At 43.1% G+C, this 24,275-nt stretch overlaps 1 protein-coding gene across 2 annotated transcripts in view; it reads left to right on the top strand.

The window, feature by feature from the left end:
* The window catches only part of KCNK10 (potassium two pore domain channel subfamily K member 10), a 144,041-nt gene that overhangs the window by 85,802 nt on the left and 33,964 nt on the right, over positions 1–24,275 (top strand). For both annotated transcript variants that reach the window (XM_051825941.2, NM_001082736.1), the window contains exons 3-4: positions 882–999; positions 16,009–16,169. In XM_051825941.2, coding sequence (XP_051681901.1) covers positions 882–999; positions 16,009–16,169 — 279 coding nt within the window. The remainder of the gene's footprint in view (positions 1–881; positions 1,000–16,008; positions 16,170–24,275) is intronic.

The raw sequence follows: 24,275 nt of genomic DNA, 5'->3' as shown, positions 1-24,275 counted from the left end.
ATACACCTGTGGGCTAGGCAGCCCGTTGCCTCAGAGGAGAGCTGAGTGCCCTGATCTTTTGTTTAGACTCCCAGTTTTTAAAGGAGTCTTCCTGCCATCTCTCTTTACCCCCGTACCCTTTTCCTCCAAGGGTTTGCTGAGTGTAAATTGGGACATTCCTCCCAGGTTTGCTACTCCGTATTCTCAGACTGGGTGGAGGGGGCATCCTGGCTCTGGCCAACGGTGCCTGCCTTGGAGGTAGGAATGTAATGTTTTTATTGCTCTGTGTTATCAGGTCAGGTAACCCACTTGGTGCTGAGTAGAGAGTTTTCCCCTGGGGGAAGGGTCGGGACCACCTGGGATGTCATCAGGGTCTGGGCAGGATTTTGAAGTGTAGATACTGGGCTGCTTCCAAAGTGGGCTTCTGCAGGTGCTGGTTTCTTCAGGCCCCTCATACACGTAGGCTAATTTCTAACTTCCTACCTAACAACCTGACCTGAGAGCCCAAACAAGCTTGGTGTAAAACATTCTAACAATGTGGAAAAGAGAAGAGTGAAAAAGCAATCAAAATCCTGCCCTCCAGAAATGATCACTTTGGGTGAACATAGTGCTAGACACCTTTCTGTGTGCAAGTCCAGCAAAGTGTGTGCATTTGGCATAATCTAGGTCATCCTGTGCCTGCAATTTTAGATAAACAACCATATACTCTATATCCTAGTGTTTTCCTCCATGTAAAACTAATTTTCTAATTTTTGTAATAGGTGCATGGTATTTCTCTTCCACTTAACCAGTTCTTTCTAGGTCACTGCCGGTTCTACAGCAGGGGAATAATTGACAGGCAGCTTTTTTTTTTTTTTTTAAACAAACTTTTAAACTGAGTCTTGTTTTCTCTTTCTTTGCAGCATGCTCTTGATGCTGACAATGCAGGAGTCAGTCCAATAGGAAATTCTTCCAACAACAGCAGTCACTGGGACCTTGGAAGTGCCTTCTTCTTTGCTGGAACCGTGATCACCACGATAGGTATCCATTCACTTGCTAATATCCTTTTTTCCAGAGTGATGGCACTGGAGTTTTGTCCTCACAGAATTCAGGAGGCTCTTGAAGTGTTGTCTAGTGAATGCAGTTGGGATGGCTTTCAGTAAAAGCCAAAGCAGGATGAAGAATCTCTGAAAAGTCCAGAGTAGAAAATATGGGTCTCTGTTGAGCCCAAATTCCTGTTGAAAGATTGTGCTTTGTATTAGTTAGGTGTGAAGAAATCAAATGTTTTGGAGTTTGTTATGAAAAACAGCACTTTGCCCTTCTCCCCTTTATTCACTTCCCAGACTTAATCACTTTCGTCTCTTTTGAACTATGATTTTAATATTCTTTCCCATGCCTTTATATAGCATGCTTGTTACTGCTGCTTCTGGGATTTTCCAGTTTTAGAGATTCTTTCTTTGTGGAAGATGAGAAGTTAGTTTCTTTTCTTCCTGCTCTCCCTCTGCAGAGACCCTCTCTTCCTGTCTTCCCAGTTTAGTTTAATTAGACAAAAATTGAATGGTTGCCTTATTTTGATTAAGTACATGCTCTTTACAACTGATTGTCGAATTATGATGACTTTTGTCCTGTGTGTATGTGCCTTTTCTCTGCTACTTAGGTTTTGTATTTTTGTCTTGGGGTAACTTTATAGTTATCATTGTTCATGACAGTCATAGTGTTCTCTGTTAGATCTCCATGATGACTGATGACATTTCCCTCTTTCCTCACCACACAATTTTGGTCAGTGTCATCTTTTTTAATATTTACTTTTAATTGATTAAATATGCTTATACTTGGTTTAAATGATTTGCCTGCTTTAACTGATGACTGTTGGCTCTCAGCTATTCCATAAAATGCAGTCAATAAAGAATCTGCATCTCAACTTCCTTTCCCTTTTCCCCTACCAATTGTTATTCTTTGTAGCCCTCTAAATATAACACAAAAGTATGTCACCGATACTTGCATTTGCTTCAGTTGTAGCCCTAACATTAAATTTGATCAGTGTTCAGCTCCAGTCCTTTTGCTGTAGTTCTCATCACTTGCTTGGCTGAAAGTCATCTTCAAGTAGTTGCCTTGTTAAGTGGCTCCAGGGAGCAATATTCCTGGAGTTCCTGACTCGTTCAAAATGGTAGTCTTTATCCGCTATGCCACAGCGCCAGCCCCAGAATAGTAGTCTTACACTTCAAGTCACTTATAAAAGGGAAAACAGAATCCAGCTGGAAATGAAATCTGTTTCACTGACTCACTTTTTTCTTTTTCTTTCCTTTTTTTTTTTTTTAATGAGTCTTGTAGGTGTTGTTCCACTATCTTCTGGTGTTTATGCTATTGTGGAAAACTCTTTGCCAACCAATTTTGTTTTCCTTTTTATAAGTGATTTGATCTTTGAGTTTAGTTTCTTTATCTTCCATCTGATTACACTACAAGATCTTATCTTTTTATACCAGGAAAGTTTTCTGAATCATCATCTTTAAACTTTTCCTCTGCTTTTTGATTTTGATTTTGTTTTTTTCCAAGGCAACCTAACTTCTTTGCCTATTATGTCTGTCATTTTCCTTCTACTTCTTTTAACTTTCAAGGTTGAGTTTTCATTTTGTTAAATTTTTTTTTTTTTTTTTTTTTTTTGACAGGCAGAGTGGACAGTGAGAGAGAGAGAGACAGAGAGAAAGGTCTTCCTTTGCCGTTGGTTCACCCTCCAATGGCCGCCGCGGCCAGCGCGCTGCGGCCGGCGCACCACGCTGATCCGATGGCAGGAGCCAGGAGCCAGGTGCTTTTCCTGGTCTCCCATGGGGTGCAGGGCCCAAGCACCTGGGCCATCCTCCACTGCACTCCCTGGCCACAGCAGAGGGCTGGCCTGGAAGAGGGGCAACCGGGACAGAATCCGGTGCCCCGACCGGGACTAGAACCCGGTGTGCCGGCGCCGCTAGGCGGAGGATTAGCCTAGTGAGCCGCGGCGCCGGCCCATTTTGTTAAATTTATCCTCTTCTCTTTTGGATGTGCGTGCCTTTCTGCAATACTTACTCTGCCATGTGCTCCATCCAATATTATTTTTGCTTTTGTGATCATTAAGAGATTTCTTCCTGCTTCCTGAATTTTATAGCTCCTGTCTCATCTCCACTCATTATCTTGCTATTTCTTCTCTGATTTCTTGCATTTCTGCTTTGTGGTTTCTCTGTGAAGATCATCAAAGGGGATTATTTCATAGTCAGTTACAATTTTTGTCTGTTTTGGGCAGCGTTTGTCTCATGAATATGTTTGATCCATTGGTAAGCTTAGATACTCTTTTCACAATTTTTTCTTATGGTCAGCTTCTTTTTAGAATACTTGCTCCCAGACAAAGTGAATATTCCTGAGCTAGCTCTCTGACAAATGTGTTTGTGGAAAGAGGAGAGCAGGTGAGGCGGTGTAACCTTCCAATTAGCACATCCCAAGACTCCTTGTTTGTGCTGCCAAGGAGACAGAGGTTATGTCATTCCCTGCTGGGTCCTGCTTCTTCTGTTTTCTAAAGCATATCAAGTTTAGGGTAGCTTCTGCTGCTGTCTTTTTTCATTCTATAATTTACACTTGGTGTATCAAGGATATCACTTTAAAGTCCTCATTCTCCAAATTTCTCGTTATCTTTTACTGTATGACTTCCATCTAATCTGTTTCTTTTGGTAGTTCTTACACATAGGCTAGAATCTACACATTGTCTTCTTGCTCTGCTGAAAATGAGTGTGAGGATTTCTGCCCTTCCATACCAGAGTGAAATAGCACTGAGTAAAAATTCTCATTCAGGGCAATGGGGAGCACACAGCAATCACCTGTCCATAGCAATGAAGGACAGACATTGAAGGGGCTCCTCTGTCCTCCTTGTAGGGAGCTTCCTTCATTAAAACCTGAGAAGAATTCTCTGCTTTATTATATTCTGAAGTCCAGCTATGCTGCTTGAAATTCTTTCTCTGATGGACAGCTTAGACCAGGGGTGGGGAACCTTTGTGCCAGGGGCCACTTGTATATTTACAACATTCGCAGGACAGACAAAATTCTCAGCTTAAAAATGAGCCTTCTATAGATTTATTGTTTTCAGTCCCATCTGTGGCTGCCTTGGCAGGGCCAGAACATGATTTTGTGGGCCTCATATGGCCTGCGAGTCTGATGTTTTTGCCCCACCCCCAGCTTAGGCAATCGACTTTTTGTAAGCACAAGTGTCAGAGGGTAAGAGTGGTTTTATTTTTTTAGATTTTTATTCAGTAATTTAATATATATATATTTATATTTAATATATATATTTGAAAAGCAGTAAGTCAGAGACAGAGTGGAGAGGGAACCACACACACACACACACACACACACACAGATGGAGATTGGGGCAGGGTGGGAGAGAGAGCTAGCAAGAGTGAGTGAGCGAGTGCCAGCACTCCCATCCAACGGTTCACTTCCAAAATGCCCCCAGCGACTGGGGAGCTGAATCTGGGAGTCAGAAATTCAATCCAGGTCTCCCACATGGGTGAAAGGGACTCACGTACTTGAGCTATCACCTGCTGTCTCTCAGGGTGCCTATTAGTACACAGGTGGAATTGAGAATAGAACCTATTTGGACCCAGGCATTTCAATATGGGATGTGGGTAAGCCACATACCCACACCTAAGGGTGGTTTTGGAGTCACAGGTTTTGTTTTTGTTTTTTGACCTTTTAGGACCTATTGTGTTACTATATTGGTTCACTAAAGAAATTTATGTACAAAAATTTATGCCTAAAATTTATGTGCAAGAGCATTTTGGATGAAAAAGAATTCTTTTTTATTTAGAAAGGCTGTTAATTGAATCATACAAGTTAGGAGATTTACAAGGTTCACACTTGGAAATCTATGAATATGTTAACATCAGCTACTCAAGCCGGTCACTCCACTCATGGATCTGGGGCCCAGAAACCTTTTCTGCAACTCTAGACTGTGTTAAATCATATTAATCCACAGCCTCACAGCACCCAAAGAAGGAAGCTGGATGGCTCAGTGCCTCTGGTGTAAAACCTCAACAGCAGTTGACAGCATTGCTGTGGTAGCACAGAGAAGACCAGTGTCAGTTAAATTGTGTTTGATAGGTGGTTATTATGCTGGGGCAATTGTCATGCATTTTAGGAGGGGTTACTGTAAAATAATTAAAATGGAGAAAGTCTGGGTTACTTAGAGTGATGTATTTTGGAAAATGCCCCCCAGTGCCCACCATTGGAGCCATGAGACATTAGTGTATATTAAGGATGACAAAGAAACTCCTAGTTTTTTTTTTTTTTTTGACAGGCAGAGTGGACAGTGAGAGAGAGAGACAGAGAGAAAGGTCTTCCTTTGCCGTTGGTTCACCCTCCAATGGCCGCCGCGGCCAGCGCGCTGTGGCCGGCGCACCGCGCTGATCTGATGGCAGGAGCCAGGAGCCAGGTGCTTTTCCTGGTCTCCCATGGGGTGCAGGGCCCAAGCACCTGGGCCATCCTCCACTGCACTCCCTGGCCACAGCAGAGGGCTGGCCTGGAAGAGGGGTAACCGGGACAGAATCCAGCGCCCCGACCGGGACTAGAACCCGGTGTGCCGGCGCCGCTAGGCGGAGGATTAGCCTAGTGAGCCGTGGCGCCGGCCTTCCTAGTTTTTTATGACATGGCTACATTAGTGGTCTGTCTGCACAGGATGGGATCTGTCTACAGCTGTGCTGGACTGCACATCATTGGTATTTATTGTGTCAGCTTGTTAGGAAACCAGGGACTTGAGTTGTTGAACTGCTGTGCTCATTGATTCCCATAGCTCTATGTGATGGGGGAGTGGTGGTTTCTTCTGCCTAGTGAGTAACACTTGGTATGTTATGTTCTCTACCCTTTTAATGTATTGACATTGGAATCATTGAATTTGTGCAATGACTTGTAGTCACCTGTTTCTGCTCTGTAGCATCCATTCACTTATTCATTCTTGTATTGATAACCATAGTCCTTGGGAGAAGAATCACCTTGTTTAGACTAAGAAACCCAGGACCTGGACCCTGTCATTAATTCATAGAGAGACATGTGATCTGCAGTAGGCCAATAAGAACCTCCTGGGCTTCTGCTTGAACTTTAAAGGATGTGACTCCCCCCACCCCCTTTTAAGATTTTATTTATTTACTTGAGAGGTAGAGTTATAGACAGTGAGAGGAAGAGACAGAGAAAGGTCTTCCATCTGCTGGTTCACTCCCCAAATGGCCACAACGGCTGGAGCCAAGCTGATCCGAAGCCAGGAGCTTCTTCTGGGTCTCCCACGTGGGTGCAGGGGCCCAAGTGCTTGGGCTATCTTCTTTCCCAGGCCATAGCAGAGAGATGGATTGGAAGAGGAGCAGCTGGGACATGAATCCGAGTCCATATGGGATGCTGGCACTGCAGGCAGAGGATAAACCTACTGCGCCACGGCACTGGCCCCAGTGACTTCCTCTCTCTTACTGGAGGTAAATCTGTAAAGAGCTTGGCTCAAGACACTGCCAGTTGCTTTCTTCCCTACAACTCACCTACCAGTAAAGAAGGAGAGAAAGAAAAGTGGAATGATAACTGGGGTGCTGCTCATATCCTTTGAACTCTGGTTGGAGCTACTCATGAGGTATTAAAAAGTAAATGGGGCAGATGTTTGGCTCAATGGTAAGGATACTGCTTGGGAATCCCACGTCTTGTTGGAGTACATGGTTCGAATCCTGGCTCCTCTGCTTCTGACCATCTTCCTGCTAATATGCACCCTGGGAAGCAGTGGGTGATGGCCCAACTAGTTGGATCTCTGCTACCCACATGGGTAACCTGAATTGAGTTCCCAGCTCTTGACTTTGTTATGGGCATGTGAGTAGTTAACTAATAGATGAAGGATTTATCTCTGCTTTTCAAATAAAATGAAAATAAATAAATAAAAAAATTAAAAAGAAATGTGAAATCTCCTTCTATTTACCAAAGTCAGTGCATACCTCCTTCCCATCACCTGCCCTGCATAAGCTGGTCTTTTTGGGGTTTTCTGTTACCTGTAACTCAAAGTATCCTAACTAATGCACACGTACAGGTCAGAGTTACTGGGGGGTCAGAAAGTAGCCTCAGATCCCAAGGCCAGTGCCTGGCCCTGCTGGCCATTATGGCTGCTATTCCTAACCATCCTTGGGCCACATGCTACTGATCTAAAGTCTTAGGCAGGGGCTGACCTTGTGTCGTAGCAAGTTAATCCACCACTTTTGATGCTGGCACTGGTTCGAGTTACTACTACTTTGCTATCTTACCTATATGGGAGACCAAGATGGAGTTTCTGTCTCCTGGCTTCTGCCTGTCCCAGACCGATCTGTTGTGGCCATTTGGGGAGTGAACTGATGGATGGAAGATCTGTCTCTCTCTCTGTCTCTGTCTCTGTCTCTGTCTCTCTCTCTGTGTCACTCTGATTTTTAAATAAATAAATAAATCTTGAAAAAAAGTCTTAGGCAAAGCTAGCCTGATTACCAGATATCCTGGATGCCGGGGGGCTGTTCCCTCTATAGTGGGAGAAGAACTCTGTGTCATACCACAAATGCACAGGATGGAGACCCTTCCCAAAACTCAGAAGGAAGCTGGATGAAAACAGTAAACTACTACAAAGCAAGCATGCAAACAAAAATAAAACTTAACCCCAAAAAGTCCAATTTAGAGTTATGTTGTGGTGTTGGCACAAGAGGTTGGTTAGCGTTATGGTGCAGTGTTGGCATGAGAGGTTGGTTAAGCATTGTGGTGCAGTGTTGGCATGAGACATTGGGCTTTCGTTCTATTCAATTTAGAGAATACTATTTCCTCTCTTGTTCTCTTTTTCTCATAATTGAAAACATTTTAACTTCAGAATTGAGAGTCTTTGTAAAGCTCTACAATTAGAGAATTCTAAAGAAAATCTTGTACAATGTAAGTAACAATAATGAGATGTGGAAAGAGTTGTTCTTCCAATTAGTTAGTGGTAAATTCATTCATTGCATACAATAAAACATTTGTAAGAAACTTAGAACCCATAGTTCTCTCAGTTTATCCTGAGAAAATTTCCACTATTTAGAAATTAGGATATGGAATAGTGAGAGCTGAGGAACTGTGTTTTTTTTTTTTAATGTTGAAAACTACAAATATTAGTACCTTGCTTGTGTTCCTACAATTTGTGATGTTATATTGTATATATTGCCCTATGTTATTAGGGAAATTATTAGAGCTATGTGAAAAAATAAAGTCTTTGATGGTTTCCATGGACCCACAGTCCACCCCAGAATCACATGTGTGGGAGGCTTAAGCTGTTTCTACTTTTGAAGAATGTGAACTCCACAACGAAAATCTCTGTGCATGAAGTGTGATCTTCATGTTTGCTTGTTTCCTTGGAAGGATTCTCAAGGCATTGTAATGTCAAAGGGCATGGACCTATTAAAAGCTTGACAAATTGCTTTCCAGAAAGATTCTTTTGAGCTGCATAAGGTTAGATACTTTTCAGACATGGGAGACCTTTTCATTATTTGGAATGTGTATACAGAGCTCTTAGGAATAAGAGTCTTTTCTGAAAAGCAGCACTACCACTCAGTATCAGAGATCCCTTTTATCTGAGGTTATCAAAGCACTTCTTTTTTAAAAAGCTTTCTCATGCTGGGTTAGATGAAGAGATTTATACACGTATGGTTGGCTCTACCTGCGGGTTCTGTTTCCAAGAATTCAACCAACTATGGATCACAGATATTCAACAGAAAGAAAATTGTGCCTATGTGGAACATGGGACTTCTTCTTTTAAGATTTTATATATTTATTTGAGAGGTAGAGTTACAGACAGTGAGAGGAAGAGACAGAGAGAAAGGTCTTCCTTCCATTGGTTCACTCTTCAAATGGCTGCAATGGCCGGAGCTGAGCCAATCCAAAGCCAGGAGCCAGGAGCTTCCTCCCCATCTACCCACGCGGGTGCAGGGGCCCATGTGCTTGGGCCATATTCCACTACTTTCCCAGGCTATAGCAGAGAGCTGAATTGGAAGAGGAGCAGCTGGGACTCAAACCGGTGCCCATATGGCATGCCAGCACTGCAGGTGGAGGATAAACCTACTGCGCCATGGCACTGGCCCCAACTTTTTCTTCTTGATGTCACTCCCTAAATGATACAGTAGAACAATTATATTTATCTGCCATTTACATTGTATTAGGTATTATGAGTAATCTAGAGATAAATTAAAGTATATGGGGAGGAACCATGTTAAGTTGTATGCGAATAAAACTCAGTTGATATGAGGGACTTAAGCATCCTCAGGCTTTGGTATCTGTAAGAAATCTTAGAACCAATCCCTAACTGATACAGGGACAGTTGTATAGCAAAGGAAGTATCTTCTGCAAACCAGTACCCACACAAGAAGGAAGGCCAGGCTCTGCTCAGTGTGTGTGTATGTGTTTTTTTTTTTTTTTAAGATTAATTAATTTATTTGAAAGGTGGAGTTAGAATGCAAGAGAGGGAGAGACACAGAGAGAAAGAACTTCTGTTTGCTGCTTCACTCCCCAAATGGCCACAATGGCTGGGACTGGGCCAGGCCGAAGCCAGTAGCCAGGAACTCCAAGGAACTCCGGGAACTGTAAGCACTTGGACCATCTTCCACTTCTTTCACAGGTGTATTATCAGGGAGCTAGATTGGTAGTAGAGCAGTTGGGACTTGAACCAGTACTCACATTGGATACAAGCATTGCAGGAAGCAGCTTAACCCACTGTGCCACAATGCCGGTCCCTCTACCCAGTCTTTAGAAAGAATGTCCTCTCTCTGTCCCCTTTCTCCATGATGAAATCTGATGTGAGAAAGTCTCACCTTGGGTTATCAACTCTGCTGATGTGTCTTCAAAACTAGATTTTCTAAATGGAAGGAATGATGCACACTACTTCATGCAGATGGTTTCCCATAAACCTTCATTTGCAGTATGACAGCGACTGATTGCATTTTTCCCAACAGCTATGAAATGCACTTAGATTTCAGTCTTTGAGACATTTACCAATTGAGACACCTGGTTCTCCCACATCAGAGTTCCAGGTGGTAGCTGGTGTCTGTGTCACTTGCCTGGCAGCCTCAATTCATAGTTGTATCTGGCAAAGTATAGAGTGGCTGTTTTTACTTACCCAGCTCTTAGATTGGATACTTAGCCTATGACTTTGATCACTGTGGCTAACACTTACTGAATATTTACTAGGTACGAGGCACTGTGCTCCACATACATGATCTCATCTAATCCTTTAATAACAACATGGGGTAGGTACTGTAATTAGTCCCACTTTATCTATCAGAAGACTGAATCACATAGAAGCTAACTTGGTCTATACCTCCTGGTTGGAAGGCAATGGAGACTTTTCATATTATTTGCTAGAACCAGCTACATAATCTTTGGGGTCCAGGGCCAAATTAAATTATAGTGTGAATGAAATTAACATCAAAATGGCAATAGCAGAAAATTAAATCAAGAATAGGGCACTTCTAGATTTGTGTCCCTGTGTGACTGCACAGGTTGCACATCCGTAAGAAAGGCCTCCATGCTTTGAGAGGCTGGTGGTGCACTGTTAACCAAACAAGTAGGCCTGAACAATCACTTTGACAGAGACTTGACTTTGTTGTGTAAATAGCAAATGGAAACTTCTTTGTGTGTTTCTCAGGTGTTAGGCCTCTTTAAATTCCTGGCTTTCTTGCTATAAAGGACTTGGAGCTGTTTCCTAGCCAAGGGTGAACATAACTGAGCACTGTTTTGGTCCTGCTCATTCATCACAGCCTCTGCTTGGGTTGTGAGGGTTGGTTTTCTGCTCAAAATTCCAGAAGTCCTTTGGTAGAAGAACTCTTTGGACTTCTTTTGCTCTGCTTAAATTAGTTCCAGTGTTCTGGACTAGGTTCTACTGAACAGTTCTCCCATAGCTGTGTCACCCCCTCATTTCTTTTTTTTTTTTTTGTTTTTTTTTTTTTTTTTTTTTTGTTTTTGTTTTTTTTTTTTTTTGACAGGCAGAGTGGACAGTGAGAGAGAGAGACAGAGAGAGAAAGGTCTTCCTTTGCCGCTGGTTCACCCTCCAATGGCCGCCGCTGCAGCCGGCGCACCGCGCTGATCCTGGCAGGAGCCAGGAGCCAGGTGCTTTTCCTGGTCTCCCATGGGGTGCAGGGCCCAAGCACCTGGGCCATCCTCCACTGCACTCCCTGGCCATAGCAGAGAGCTGGCCTGGAAGAGGGGCAACCGGGACAGAATCCGGCGCCCCAACCGGGACTAGAACCCGGTGTGCCGGCGCCGCAAGGTGGAGGATTAGCCTATTGAGCCACGGCGCCGGCTACCCCCTCATTTCTTAGTCCCCACTGCTTCTAGCTGCTCCAAGAGACACCCATACCTCAAATCCAGCCAGAAGCTCACCCAAACTCAGACATAGACATTTGGTCCCTTGGCCTGGTGCTGCTGAAAAATAGCAGCATTTCTGCAGGGAAAATAGGGATCAACCATCTCTTTTCTCTTGGGGCTTAGTTGTCCTAGAGACAGACTGTTCAGAAATGATTCCTTCCACAGGAAACCAGAGGACAGGATGGTAATTGCTAATACTTTGTGTCATGCTTCATGTGTATTTGACCTTCACAAGTATCTCATGCTTCACATGTAACTCACTTCAATCTTGACTAGCTGTAAGGTATTCCATCTTTCAGATGAGGAAAGTAACAGAGGGTGAAGTAACTTGCCTGAGAGAGTCAGTAAATAGAAGAAGCAGAATAGGAATTGATGTTGTCTCTAGTTCTAGAACTTATACATAACCATCACATCTTCCTTAAAAGTCTTACCAACATTGTGAGAAGGTGGACAGGGTGGCCTAATAAGCCTGCTATGACTAGAGCCCTGACTAGGAAGGTGGCCTTCCCATTGCCTCAAGGTTAAGCTCCCATGCGTAGGAGCTGAAATTTTTCCCAGAATAACGGGGCTGAGGGTCAAACTGCTTTATGTAGTTCATAGAGATACAGAATATAGGGGCTATAGCTCAGTGATAGAGCATTTGAATGTAGAATACAAATACACACATGTGTCCATATACAAAATATAGATGTTTTCTGACTTATGATGGTTTGACTTACGATTTTTCAACTTTTTGGTGATGTGAAAGTGATACACGATCAGTAGAAACCAATCCTTCAGATTGTGAATTTGGCTCTTTTACTGGGCTAGAGATATGGGGTAGGATACTCTCTTACAATGCGGGGTGCCAGCAGCAATTACAAGGATAAAAGCTGGTACTCTATGTACATGATCTGCATATATACTGAGCTATGGTATCCAGTAGGTTGCATGAATTAATTGCATGTTTCACTTATTTCCAATTTACCATGGGTTTAATCAGGATATAACCCAATCATAAGTTGAGGAGCATCTGCACAGCATTGCTCAAGGACGGCAGTTACTTTATGTCCACCAGGAAGTGAATCACCAAGAAAAAACTGACCTTTGCTACAGACTTATTTGAATATTGCATCATTAGCGCTCTTACTCAAGAACTTTGCTTTAATTTTATTTTAGTGTTCTAGTCCAAGAAACATGGAAAAAATAAGGGGCAGGTGCTACAATACTCCTTTGTATTGGAATAGTACTTTATTTCTCTGATTTTCCTCTACATTTTCCTTGAACTCTTCCAGCAGTAGGATTTGTAGAGGTTAAATAGATCTAAGGACAAACAAGGGGTATGGGAAGCCTCAATCTCCTTACTTCTCTCTGATGGTCCTGGGAATGCACTTGGTCATGTTCTGTGACATAGTGCAGTACCTTACCCTGGTGATGGTGATGAGGGAGGAAGGATGAACTTTTTGAGGATTAATAAGGTGCCTATTCAGTGAGCTCAAACCTACAATTTGCTTGCTTGTGTTTGTAGTGTATTTCTTTCTGAGACATTCAGAAAACTTGTATTTCCTTGAATTGTACAATTGAAAGAAAGACAATGCTACAGTCTTGAATGTTTCTACAAGTTACTAAAACATTTGCCAGGAATCATCATAAACCTGTATAAAGTTAAGCCATAGAGGCACATTTGTTTCCTTTTCAACAGGGCTAGGTTAGTGTAAATTGGATTCTTCCAGAGAAAAATCTTAGAAAAAGATTTTGTTCAAGTTTCTAAAGCACTTGAGAAAAGTTCTGAGAGCTATTTTGCACATTTATGCCCAAATGATGGTAAATGAAAGAAACACAAGATTAGAAAGGCTTGCCTAAATACTCATCGAAGAAATGGAAACTGTAATTTAGATAATTTGTGATGAGAGTTTGAATGATTCTAAACAGGAAATTGAAAAGGGAAATAGCCAAATGACTCATCCCCAAAGCAGAACTCAACAGTGAGTTCTCCAGACCCATGGGAGAGTGCATGTGGGCCAACCATCAACACTATTCTGTGCTGTATTCTCAACCTTCACATATCCACAGACCCAGTAACTCCCCTATTGCATGGAGTCACAGACCCCACATGAGCTACTTGCACTTGGAAGAATGTTTAGGGGACTATCTAGATATTATTTCACAAAGGATTTTTAATATCAATAGGAATGAAAATGATTATCAGTTGAACTTTCATCCTGCATTGTGCTAACATGATGAACCTTTTCTTCCCGCAATACTTTAGCTACATTCATATAGTGTAGGCCCAGTACTCACTGTACGTAAATAACTTCTGTAATTGCAAAACTCTTAAGAATGTAGATACTAGTGTTTTCACAGCACTATTTGAAATACACATTAATAGACCTGACTATAAAATGATTCTCTTTGATTTAAGCACCCATTTTACCAACAAACATTTATTTGGTGCTGATTTCCTTTGATGCAAGAGGTGGGTGAGAGGCAGGAACTCAGAGAAGGTGTGGAGATCACTGTAAAGAGAAAAAGAGAGCCAGGCATAGGTAGACTTCACTGCCAATGGGTGGCGGGGCAGGGGAAGCAGAGGCATAAAATCTGTCCTTCTCCATTCATTCCTGTGTCCAGGCTTCCCGGAGTTGGGATGAATGAGTCATGGGTACTTCCTGAACTTGTACTAGGCCACATTTCCTCTTTCGTGTGTAGCTCTCATCAGTCTGTGAAGGCAAAGGTTGAACACAGTGGCAGTCTGTCCAGGTGGAGAGGCTGCCCACGGGATAAGGCCGCAAAGGAGAAACTGTTATCAGATCTGAGAAAGGTAGTGGTGAAGCCTTTCCAGAGGCTCGAACTCCCCTGCCCCAACCATGTCTGTGATACTTGATGTTTCAGCAGAGGATTAGATAGTGAACTTCTTGTTATACAGTGACATGGCTGAGGCAATTAGCTTTTTTTTTAAGCTATGCTCTTATCCAATACACTTTTAAAAGATTTATTTATTTGAAAAAGTTACATAGAGGCAGAGGCAGAGACAGAGAGAGAGAGCAGTCTTCCATCTGCTGGTTCACTCCCCAAATGGCCACAGTGGCTGGAGCTGGGCCAATCTGAAGCCAGGAGCCAGGAGCTTCTTCCAGGTCTCCCATGCGGGTGCAGGGGCCCAGGGATTTGGGCCATCTTCCATTGCTTTCTCAGGCACATTAGCAGGAAGCTGGATTGGAAGTTGAGCAGCTGGGTCTCAAACTAGCGCCCATATGGGATGCTGATACTGCAGGCAATAGCTTTACCTGCTACACCACAGCGCCAGCTCTGGCAATTAGATTTTAAAGAGAGAAAGTTTATGTAGCTCACAATTCTAGAAGTTCAGGTCCATAACTGGGTGGTCCCCCTTGGTTTGGCTTCTGAAAATAGTGACAGATGGCACTGGTGGAGTGCAGGTACATATGGACAAAGGATCTTGTTGAGCCAGGAAGCAGAGAGTAGTTGGGCCCAAACTTTGGCTTTCATAAAAACTCTCCATTACCTGCAGGACCTCCCATAGGTTCCACCTCCAAATACCATAATTAGGTTAATTTTCTACCTTCTTAGCAGTATTAGAATATGATTTTGAGTCTAAAGTCCCACCTATCCTATGTTTAGGGGTCAAATCTTATCCAAACTATAGTAAGAGTGGTACCATTTTCTTTTCTTTTCTTTTCTTTTCTTTTCTTTTTTCTTTTCTTTCTTTTTCTTTTTCTTTTTCTTTTTCTTTTTTTGACAGGCAGAGTTAGACAGTGAGAGAGAGAGACAGAGGGAAAGGTCTTCCTTCCGTTGGTTCACCCCCCAAATGGCCGCTGCAGCTGGCATGTGTGCCGATCCGAAGCCAGGAGCCAGGTGCTTCCTCCTGGTCTCCCATGTGGATGCAGGGCCCAAGCACTTGGGCCATCCTCCACTGCACTCCTGGGCCACAGCAGAGACTGGACTGGAAGAGGAGCAACCAAGACAGAATCCGGTGCCCCAACTGGGACTAGAACCTGGTGTGCCAGCGCCACAGGCAGAGGATTAGCCTAGTGGGCCACGGCGCCGGCCAAGTGGTACCATTTTCAATCAGAAAGACATGTCTGAGTGGCCACATTCTTTCTAAAATGTTTTCAGATCCCTGAAGCCTTCAAACTCTTTTCAAGAGGAGAAGCAAGAAAAACAAATTATGATTTTGTTTAGGTTCTTTCCCCGCCCCTGAATCCTTTTATTTAAGAAATAAAAACTTCATGCATTTCATAATTACAACTTTAGGAACATAGTGATTCTTCCCTCTGTACCTGCTCTCCCACCCCTCTTCCTCCTCCCTCTCCTATTCCCACTCTTATTTTTTAATTAAGATCTATTTTCAATTAACTTTATACACATATGATTACCTCCATGTTAAGTAAACAGTTCAACAAATAGTATGGAAAAAAAAAAAAACAACTGTTCCTCAACAGTGAAGACAAGGGCTGTTCAAAGTCATTGCTTCTCAAACTGTCAATTTCATTTCTATAGATTGCCTTTATGGTGCTCTATTAGTTTGTTTAGGTTCTTTGAATTGAAGTTCTACTCCCTAAAACTCATGTGGGATAATGTATGAACTTTTTAAAAGTCTGTGCATCTTGGTCAGTTCTCTAAATTCTCTGCCACCTCACCTCTGTCTCTCCCTCTCTTTTTAATATTTCTCACCAGGGTATGGGAATATTGCTCCAAGCACTGAAGGAGGCAAAATCTTTTGTATTTTATATGCCATCTTTGGGATTCCACTCTTTGGTTTCCTATTGGCTGGAATTGGAGATCAACTTGGAACCATCTTTGGGAAAAGCATTGCAAGAGTGGAGAAGGTCTTTCGAGTGAGTACTGCTCTATCTAAACTCTAACCCCTGTGACCCAGTTACAGGTTTTAGGCACCATCAGAGCTATCATCTGCTTTTAATGGAATAATTTAATGTTATGATTGTATTTTCTATTTATTCCTATGGCAATCAGAGGTGCTGTGCCTAATCTCCCTTCTCTGAGTAGCTTCTTGCTTTAGAGTGGTATTTCTGGTAGCACAACACAAAAGGATTAAGTACAAATTTGCTAGCAGAGATTTACTGAAGAGCTGAGACAGACAATTTCTCCTAAAGATGGAAGATGGGCTCCTTATTGGGTTTACAATGAAGTAGAGTATTGTAAATTCATCCATATTCCTATTTAAATTCCATTTTATTTCCAAGCGCAGTGTTTCCAGGCAAATCCCTACTTCTTCCAGAAGCCAGACTTTTCCAGATGCTGCTCTGGGCTTGGCACCTATCTCCTCCAGGGCCCTTCCTCTCCTTCCTTCCACTGCTGAGTGCTTTCTCAGCAAAAGTACAGTGACATACTCTTTTATACTACAGTGTTAATGATTATTATTGCCTTTGTGGGTTTTTTTCCTCTTGGGAATATTTACACTAAATATGGGACAAAAATCTCAGCTCAAGAATTTATTTCCTAAAGCTGGCCTGCCTGCAGCAAGCAGGTGAAGTATACGTGATCGTTCCAATGACCTTTAACTCACATCCATTCCTGTGATTTCACAGAGTACTTGTTTCGCTTAGTGTAAAGTCATTTCTGCTTTCTTTCCCAGTATTGACCTCATGCTCAAGTCTTTCGAAACTCCATCAGGGAGTTCTTTATTATGATGACTTAATATTTAATTTTTTTTGACAGGCAGAGTTAGACAGTAAGAGAGAGAGAAAGAGAGACAGAGAGAAAGGTCTTCCTTTTTCTGTTGGTTCACCCACCAAGTGGCTGCCATGGCCGGCGTGCTGCGCTGATCTGAAGGCAGGAGCCAGGTGCTTCTCCTGGTCTCCCATGGGGTGCAGGGCCCAAGGACTTGGGCCATCCTCCACTGCACTCCCTGGCCACAGCAGAGAGCTGGACTGGAAGAGGAGCAACTGGGACAGAATCCGGCGCCCCGACTGGGGCTAGAACCCGGGGTGCCGGTGCCGCAGGCAGAGGATTAGCCTATTGAACCACGGCACCAGCCAATGACTTAATATTTCAAAATGACATTTTGAGATCTTTTCCAGAATCTAGCAATTGTGGGAAATTGTGTGCTTTTCCTCTCTGAGACAAAAGCTGGCAAACTTTGAGTCCAAGTTTATCTCCAAAATCATGGCTTATACTGCCCTATAGAAGAATGCAAGGAAGCTCCCCAGTTGAGCAGTTTCAAAGGTTTTTAAATATCTATTTTTAAACTATTTATTTAATTTGAGAGAGAGAGAGAGGGAAAGAGAGAGAGAAAGAGAGAGAGATAGAGAGGCTGAGACCAATCTCCCATCTGCTAGTTCACTCCCCAATTGCTTGCAGTAGCTGGAAGCCAGGAGCCAGTAACTCAATCTTGAGCTCCCATGTGGGTGGCAGGGACCCAATGACCTGAGCCATCACCTGCTGTCTCCCAGGGTGCACATTAGCAGGAAGCTGGTATTGGGAGTGGAACCAGGAGTCAAACCCAGGCACTATGATATGGGCTGTGTGTGTCCCAACTGGCATCTTAACCACTGTAACAAATACCTGACCTGAAGGTTTTTGGGGGTTTGTTGTTCATTTTTGTTAGAGTGGAGTGGGAGAAATAGGGCCCTATATCTGGGTTCAAGCCATCTTTTGTAAGCTCAGCAGTCTTGGGTAAGCTGTTGGCATTTACTCATTTGCAAAAGGAGATCAACTTTGATTCTACTTTATAAAGGCTTTGGTGATGAGTAAATAAAATAGCGTATGGAAATGAGCTTGACACAGGGTTAGACACATATGAGGGCCCTTCAAAAAGTTTATGGAAAATGACACTAAAAGATAAGTTTATGTTGGTGTGAAAATTTTGAAATCCATGTGTATAAGATCTTCAAAAAGTTTATGAAAACTGTGTATTATGAAAACAGTATTTCAAACTTCTGGTACCAAAATAAACTTTAAATACTTTTTATTTATTTGTTTTTAATTTGGAAGGCAAAGAGGTGGGGAGAAAAGAGAGAGAGAGAGAGAGAGAGAGAGAGAGAGAGACAAGAGAGATTCCATCCACTGGTTGACTCCACAAATATCCAAGCTAGCCTGGACTGTGTCTGGCCAAAACATAGAGCCAGGAATTCCATCTGGGTCTCATACACGAGTGCAGTGACCCCAGCACTTGAGCCATTGTCTGTTGCCTCCCAGAGTGCTTGTCTTTTAATTCCATTTTTCTACAAACTTCTGAAACATTCCATAGAGTTCAGAGCTGCCGTGTGTCTGTGTCTGAGAGAAGTGCTCTCTGGTGGGCTAGTCTCCCATTCAGATTTCATCTGAGCAGCTGCCTGGTGTATGAGTTTCCCTGGAATGTTTTACAACCTTTGCTCCCTAAGTACTGGCCCCATATAGCATGCATTGGGGCACCCAGATGGTCACCATGGAAACCATCTTTGCCCAGCATCTCTGCTTCTCAGATGTTTGGGTCTCCCCCTAACCCAGACAGCAGCCCTGTCTCCAAGAGCTATTTGAACTGCTTGGTAGTGCCCTCTTAAGCTGTTGTCTCGTGTGCCTCTGAGATGGAGAGAAATTAATGCAGCAGATCTGATAGAGAAATGACCACTCTGGCATTTTTATTTCTTTTTCTTTTTTTTTTTTTGTCACAGTGTTATTTCACTTAGTATAATGGTCATGTTTGCAGTTTGCAGCCATTTCGTTGTAAGAGATGGAATTACATTCTTTTTTTCTGACTGAGTAGTATTACATTATCTATATATGCCATATTTTTCTTTCATAATGATTCCAATTCTTTATATATTTTATTTATGTATCATTAGTATCCTTTTTCATTTTTATTTCTATGTAGGTTGTTTAGATCACAGTTTCCTTGTTTGTAGAAGAACGGACTGAAATACGCCTTTAGCAGAGAAGTTTTAGTTACTGTATTCTAAATGAGGGAAGAGGTTGCCATCGTTTTACTATGTCTGCTACCAAATGTGGAGCCTGTGCCGCCCCCAGTGAATTTCAGACTGTGAGTCCAGCACGCTGAGCTCCTTCCCCTTAAAGCTGCCTCTACATGGATCATTGAACAAACCGTGAGGTAGAGTCTTAAAATTACTTAACATTTCATTTTAATGCTGATTAACCATCTAGTTCCTGAAGTCTTTTAGGAAGGTGAGATGGATGTGAGTGACTGAATTGGCAGAACGTTCTTAATGCGTCTGCCCAGTGTTGGAGGGTGCTCTTGGAAGGGGCGAATTAGTTCCTGGGGGAATGCGTATAGCACCCTTCCTGGGTACACATATATTCTGTGGCAGTTTCCTTGCTGCCTGTTCAGTTTTGTAGGAAATCTCAAAGCTCTAGGCCATTCATTTAAGCTACATTAAAAAGTTCCTGTTAAGTAAATGAGAATTGTATGAACCAACAAAGCTGAGGGCTGTGAAGTTTTAGTTGTTTCCCATCTGACCAATGCTGATGAAGCTTTTCTCATCACTTGTTGTATTTTCGCTTAGTTCTTGGGAAGAGAGAGTCTTATGTAGAAGGAAAATAAAATATGAAGCCAGCCTTCCAGGTGACTGTATTCTGAGAGGTCTCTGGGTTGGGTCCTTCTGTTGCATCATAGGTTGTGTCCTCATTACAGGCTTGCTCAGGGAACGGTGTGTGTTGGGAATTCTTTGGGCTGCAGAGTAACAAAAGGGATTCCTGTGGGGTTAATAGATTAACAACTTTCTGGGCTGGCATTGTGGTATAGAGGGTTAAGCCACTGCCTGTGATGATGCCAGCATCGCATATGTGTGCCACTTCAAATCCTAGCTGCTCCACTTCTGATCCAGCTCCCTGCTAATGTGCCTGGGAAAGCAGCAGAAGATGGCCCAAGTACTTGGTTCCCTGCCCACTCCTGTGGGAGACTCAGATGCAGTTCCTGGCTCCTGGCTTTGGTCTGGTCCAGCTCTGGCTGTTGAGTCTATTTGAGGAGTGAACCAGTGGATGGAAGATACCTTTCTCTCTGTTTCTCTTTCTATATATATATAAAATTTCCCTATATATCTCTAACTGCCTTTCAAATAAATAATAACTTTAAAAAAAACTTTCTTCTCCTGTGGAGCCCAGAACTAATTAAAAAAAGAGGAGTCGTGACTGGCACTGTGGATTAGCGGGTAAAGCTGCCACCCGCAGCATTGGCATCCCATATGGGCACCAGTTTGAGTCCTGGCTGCTCTACTCCCAATCCTGCTCATTGTTATGGCCTGGGAAAGCAGTGGAAGATGGCCCAGGTCCTTGAGCCCCTGCACCTATGTGGGAGACCTGGGAGAAGCTCCTGGCTCCTGGCTTTGGATCAGTGCAGCTCCGGCAGTTGTGGCAAATTGGGCAGTGACCCAGCAAGTGGAAGATCTCTCTCTCTCTCTCTCTCTCTCTCTCTCTCTGCTTCTCCTCTCTCTGTGTAACTCTGACTTTCAAATAAATAAATAAATATTTTTTTAAAAAAGATGTGTCAGATAGAGATAAAAATGTCAGCTTTCTTGCTGATAAGCTGACCAGAGAATGCAGGTTTAGCTCTGTTGCCAAAAGGAATTACTTACTAATCCTGAATTGGAAGGACTTCCCTGCTGTATGGGCTTTCTATTTTGTTCCTTTAATCTATTTGTCTGTTCTTTTTACCAATACTACACTTTCTTGATTAGTTGTATCAGTTTCTCTTGTCAAAATTTTGTTGGCAGGGACTTCTTTTATGGGAGAAAGATATTTTCCAAGAGTTATCCTACAGTTTCCTTTTCTGTCTTGTTAATCAAAAGTCCATCACATGATTATTCACACTGGAGGGTAGAAAACCAGTATCCAACAAAGGACAGTTGGGTCACCATGATCGACTTAGAGCATTGATTCTTGAAGTTGGACCCCTAGGCCATCTACATCTGCATCCTCCAGAAACTTGTTAGACATGGAAATTCTTGGAGCCCAGCAATCTGTTTGTGAGTTCTGCAGATGATTCTGGTGCCTGCTAAATTTTGATAACCTCTGGAGGTTTCATCTCTTAGAGCTGAACACATTGCTGTGATGAACAAAATCAGAATTATGTTGTCTTTTCCTCTTGTGATAAATTAGGTGACTTTTGGGATCCTTGAATCAATCAGGAGCTTACCTGTGGTCAACCCCAACACATTTGTACCTTGCCAGGTCTGCTGTAGCCCAGACAACTCTTCAGACTTTGGGATTTGCTGTGGTAGGGGGGCATAGCTGGGCATTGCTCTCTGGCTTGTAAGAGCATTGGCATCTAGTCAAAGCCAATGGCCAGAACTAGTCATATGGCCCCACCCAAAACTTCAAAGAGGGCCTGGAATGTATTGTTTGGTCTCCAGGAAGGGAAGGAGATGGGAAATTGGTGAGTCCTAGAAATTTCTGTGCCTTTTCCCTCAGATGTACTACTGGGCCCCAATCTAGTGCGACAGGAATCCTAGGAATTTAGATACACATGGCCTTTGCATTGCTTTTGGGAGAACAATACTATTATGAGGCCCATTTATTTCACATCTGAGAAAATGGAGCCCATGGTTCATTAAACCAATTGCTGAAAGACACGCAGTGAGTTGGTGGCAGGGTCTGGGTCAGATTAGCCTACCTTAACTTCTCCCAGGCAGGCTGAAAACATCTAGCATCACATGTTTTAGTCCATACCATAAAGCAAAAGAGGATCTTTTAGCATACTATGCCAATTAGAGCAAAGGTTATTCTTCCTAGATTTCCAGGGGGTAAGTCTGGGCAGATAGCAAGGAAGGAAAATTATCTGGGATTAAGCAGGACTGATTCTGGATTCTAGTGTAGGTTTTTGGAGGGGGCTGTGGGCTGGCTTTTTGGCTGAGCCTGGAGGGTGTCCCAGCTGTAGGAAGATGATCAGAGTTTATATCGGATTCTATTTTCTTGCTCTGAGCTGGACTTAAGCCTCTGATAAGAAGCAGCTGCCTCTTTATGTGGCTGACCAGTACACTTTCCAAGATTTCCTCTAAAACCAAGGCACACAATTTTTCTTCTTTGGCAGCTCCCCCCAAGGATATGGAAGGAGTTTTTATTTGCTTTGGAGCCGGAGGAGTCTGGGTGCACTTGAGAAATAACATATCATCCTACATGCATCAGTGCTGTGATGACTTGGGGACTTCAGAGCCTGCCACATGCTCAAGACAGGGTGATGACAGTCTCAGTCTGCTAATGATGTTTCGATGACTGGGCTCATCAGTCACTTTGGATTTCAGGAAGTGGGAGCCAGACTCCTGGAGGTCTCTGCCACATGGCTGGTGTGGGTTGAAGAAACGCTTGGAAGAACATGCTTGGCGGGAGGCTTCTGCTTCTCACAAGGTGTCTCTGAGCTCTCATCCAGCAGGAAGGGGTTAACTTAAGATCATTATTATTTCTTTTTTAGAACAAATATTTATTTATTTGAAAGGCAGAGTGACAGGGTGTGTGTATATGTGTGTGTGTGTGTGTGTGTGTGTGTGAGAGAGAGAGAGAGAGAGAAAAGACAGAGACACAGAGAGATCTTCCATTTCCTGGTTCTTTCCCCCAGTGGCTGCAACAGCCAGATCTGGCCCAAGGAGAATCCAGGAGCCAGGAATTCCATCCTGGCAGGGGTCCAAGTACTTGCACTGTCTTCTGCTGCTTTCCCAAATGCACTAGTAGGAAGCTGGATTGGAAGCAGAGCAGCCTGGACTCAAGCTGGAAACTCCAGTGTAACACGTGGCAGCTGCAAGCAGCAGCTTTACCTGCTGTGCCGCAATGCCAAGAAGACAAAACGTTTGGAAACTAGTTATTATTTTCAGTCCTGTTGGTTCAATTACAGCTTCCGATTTCACTTGGTAGTGAAAATGTTCACTGGTTTATTATTATGCATACCAGCATCCAGCCTTGTATTAAAATAGGCAGGGGTGGAGGGCGAGGGGTTAGGCTGAGCTTTAGTCTAAGAAAGGGCTGCATTTCAGTAGTGTAAATAAGATGCAGCGTTGGTGAAGTTTAGTTTACAGTGTTTTGAGAATGCCAACGTGTCTCTGTGCATCTGCCTCCCTTTGTAACATGCCCACTCTAGTGCATACCATATTATAGATTCCTGACAAATAACTCAGGAGGACTACTGTTACGTGGATAATTGGAGTTTATATTTAAAAGATTTATTTATGTGTATGAAAGGCAAAGTGACAGAGAAGGTGAGAGAGAGAGAGAGAGAGAGAGAGAGAAAATCTTCCATCCACTGGTTCACTGCCTAAATGGCTGCAAACAGCTGGGGCTGGACCAGGCTGAAGCCAGGAGCCAGGAACTCCATCTGGGTCTCCCTTGTGGGTTGTAGGGACTCAAGTACTTGTGTCAACAACTGCTGCTTCCCAGGAGGACAAGGAGGGAGCTGGATCGGAAGTAGTATAGCTGGGACTTGAATTGGCCTCCAATATGGGAAGCACGTGTCCCAAGTGGCAGCTTAACAGGTTGTGCCACAACACCTCCTCAAAGTAAGTTTCTTTTTATCAGAGAGAAGAGCCTTCTTGTAAGGAAAACAGTCACTTTCTGACTTTCCCCAAGGGGCTAGAGGAGGCGAGAGGTAATGGTTTTAAAATGCAAAAAAGGCAAATAATTTTCAAGCTTTCTCAACCAGGTCTCTTCCAAATTAGTTTAAAGATATTGTCTAGTACTAATGATAGGCTCCAAATGTACATTTACGTGACTTACATAGGGAAATAAAAGACATCCACAACGCAGCATCTTTTAATGACAGCCCATGCCATTTTTTCCTATGGATTCTCTTTCTTTTCTCCCTTCCTCTACTGCAGGGTTGCTCAGCTTTGGAAACATTGACCTTTCAGTCTGGATAATTCTTTGTCGTGAGGACTTTCCTGTGCACTATAGGATGTTTAGCCACGTTCTTGGTCTCAACTCACTACATGCCCCTGTCATCTCTGCCCGCACTCTGACAGCCAAATATGTCTCCAGATACTACTACAAGGGCTCTCAGAGATGTACTG

Source organism: Oryctolagus cuniculus, chromosome 20 (genome assembly GCF_964237555.1).
Source record: "Oryctolagus cuniculus chromosome 20, mOryCun1.1, whole genome shotgun sequence".
NCBI lineage: Eukaryota > Metazoa > Chordata > Mammalia > Lagomorpha > Leporidae > Oryctolagus > Oryctolagus cuniculus.
Note: the sequence above shows the minus strand (reverse complement) of the source record. Positions and strands in the feature narration are given on the sequence as shown.